The following is a 1,067-nucleotide window of genomic DNA, read 5'->3' as shown; positions in this document are numbered from 1 at the left end:
TTGAGGACGTGACAGCAGCTATGGAGGAGCTCAGAGACAAACTGCAGGACACCCTGAGAGACACGTGGACAAACGTCTCACTGACTGTCTCTGAGGTGGACGTTTTACTGTCAGAACCAGGACCAGAACCAGAGAGCAGAGCTGGATTCTTCAAATATTCATGTGACATCACACTGGATCCAAACACGGCACACACACGATTGTTACTGTCAGAGAGGAACAGAAAAGTTGTGGCAATGAAAACACCTCAGTTTTATTCTGATCATCCAGACAGATTCATTGATTATTCTCAGGTTCTGAGCAGAGAGAATCTGACTGGTCGTTGTTACTGGGAGGTGGAGTGGAGAGGAGCAGGAGCTTCTGTAGCAGTCGCATACAAGAACATCAGCAGAACAGGACATCAATCTACATTTGGATGGAATGACAAATTGTGGGTTTTATTTTGTTCTCCAGACATTTTTGTATTTGAGCACAACATCCAAACCTCCATCTCAGGTCTTGGTTCCTCCAGGATCGGAGTGTACCTGGACCACAGAGCAGGTGTTCTGTCCTTCTACAGAGTCTCTGAAACCAGGACTCTCCTCCACAGAGTCCAGACCACGTTCACTCAACCGCTCCACGCTGGACTTAGTGTTTTCTGCAATGGAGACTCTGCTGAGTTTTGTCAACTGAAATAATTTTTGTCAAATTGTAACTTTGAGTTTATAGTTGTGATGAGACACTGATCAAGTGATGATTATTATGATTTATTATTATTATTATTATTATTATTATTATTATTATTATTTAGAGTCTTCATGTTCTTTGTTCAAGTTTTCTTGATGTACCAATGTAAACATCAACTGTCTTAAAATTGTTTTTCTCTCCCTCATAAAGGTTTGGTATAGAATGTTTGAATGCAGAAAATAAATTTAGTTTGTCAAATTATAATTTAAGAATTTTATTATTTACATTGTAGAAACATTTTATTTCAGACTAAAATAACCAAACATAATGTGTTATGAAAATAATAAACATTAAAATGTTCAACAAACAATAACGTCTTTATTTTTTCAGTTGACCTGAAG

General features: G+C 37.9%; 1 protein-coding gene across 1 annotated transcript in view; it reads left to right on the top strand.

Annotated features, from left to right (window-relative positions):
• The window catches only part of LOC119410397 (tripartite motif-containing protein 16-like), a 16,221-nt gene extending 15,544 nt beyond the window's left edge, over positions 1 to 677 (top strand). The window contains exons 2-3 of the mRNA XM_037677309.1: positions 6 to 427; positions 485 to 677. Coding sequence (XP_037533237.1) covers positions 6 to 427; positions 485 to 677 — 615 coding nt within the window. The remainder of the gene's footprint in view (positions 1 to 5; positions 428 to 484) is intronic.
• Positions 678 to 1,067: the final 390 nt, after the last annotated feature.

Source organism: Nematolebias whitei, chromosome 5, assembly GCF_014905685.2.
Source record: "Nematolebias whitei isolate Nwh7 chromosome 5, NemWhi1, whole genome shotgun sequence".
In the NCBI taxonomy this organism is placed as follows: domain Eukaryota; kingdom Metazoa; phylum Chordata; class Actinopteri; order Cyprinodontiformes; family Rivulidae; genus Nematolebias; species Nematolebias whitei.
This window is presented reverse-complemented; position numbering and strand designations above follow the sequence as displayed.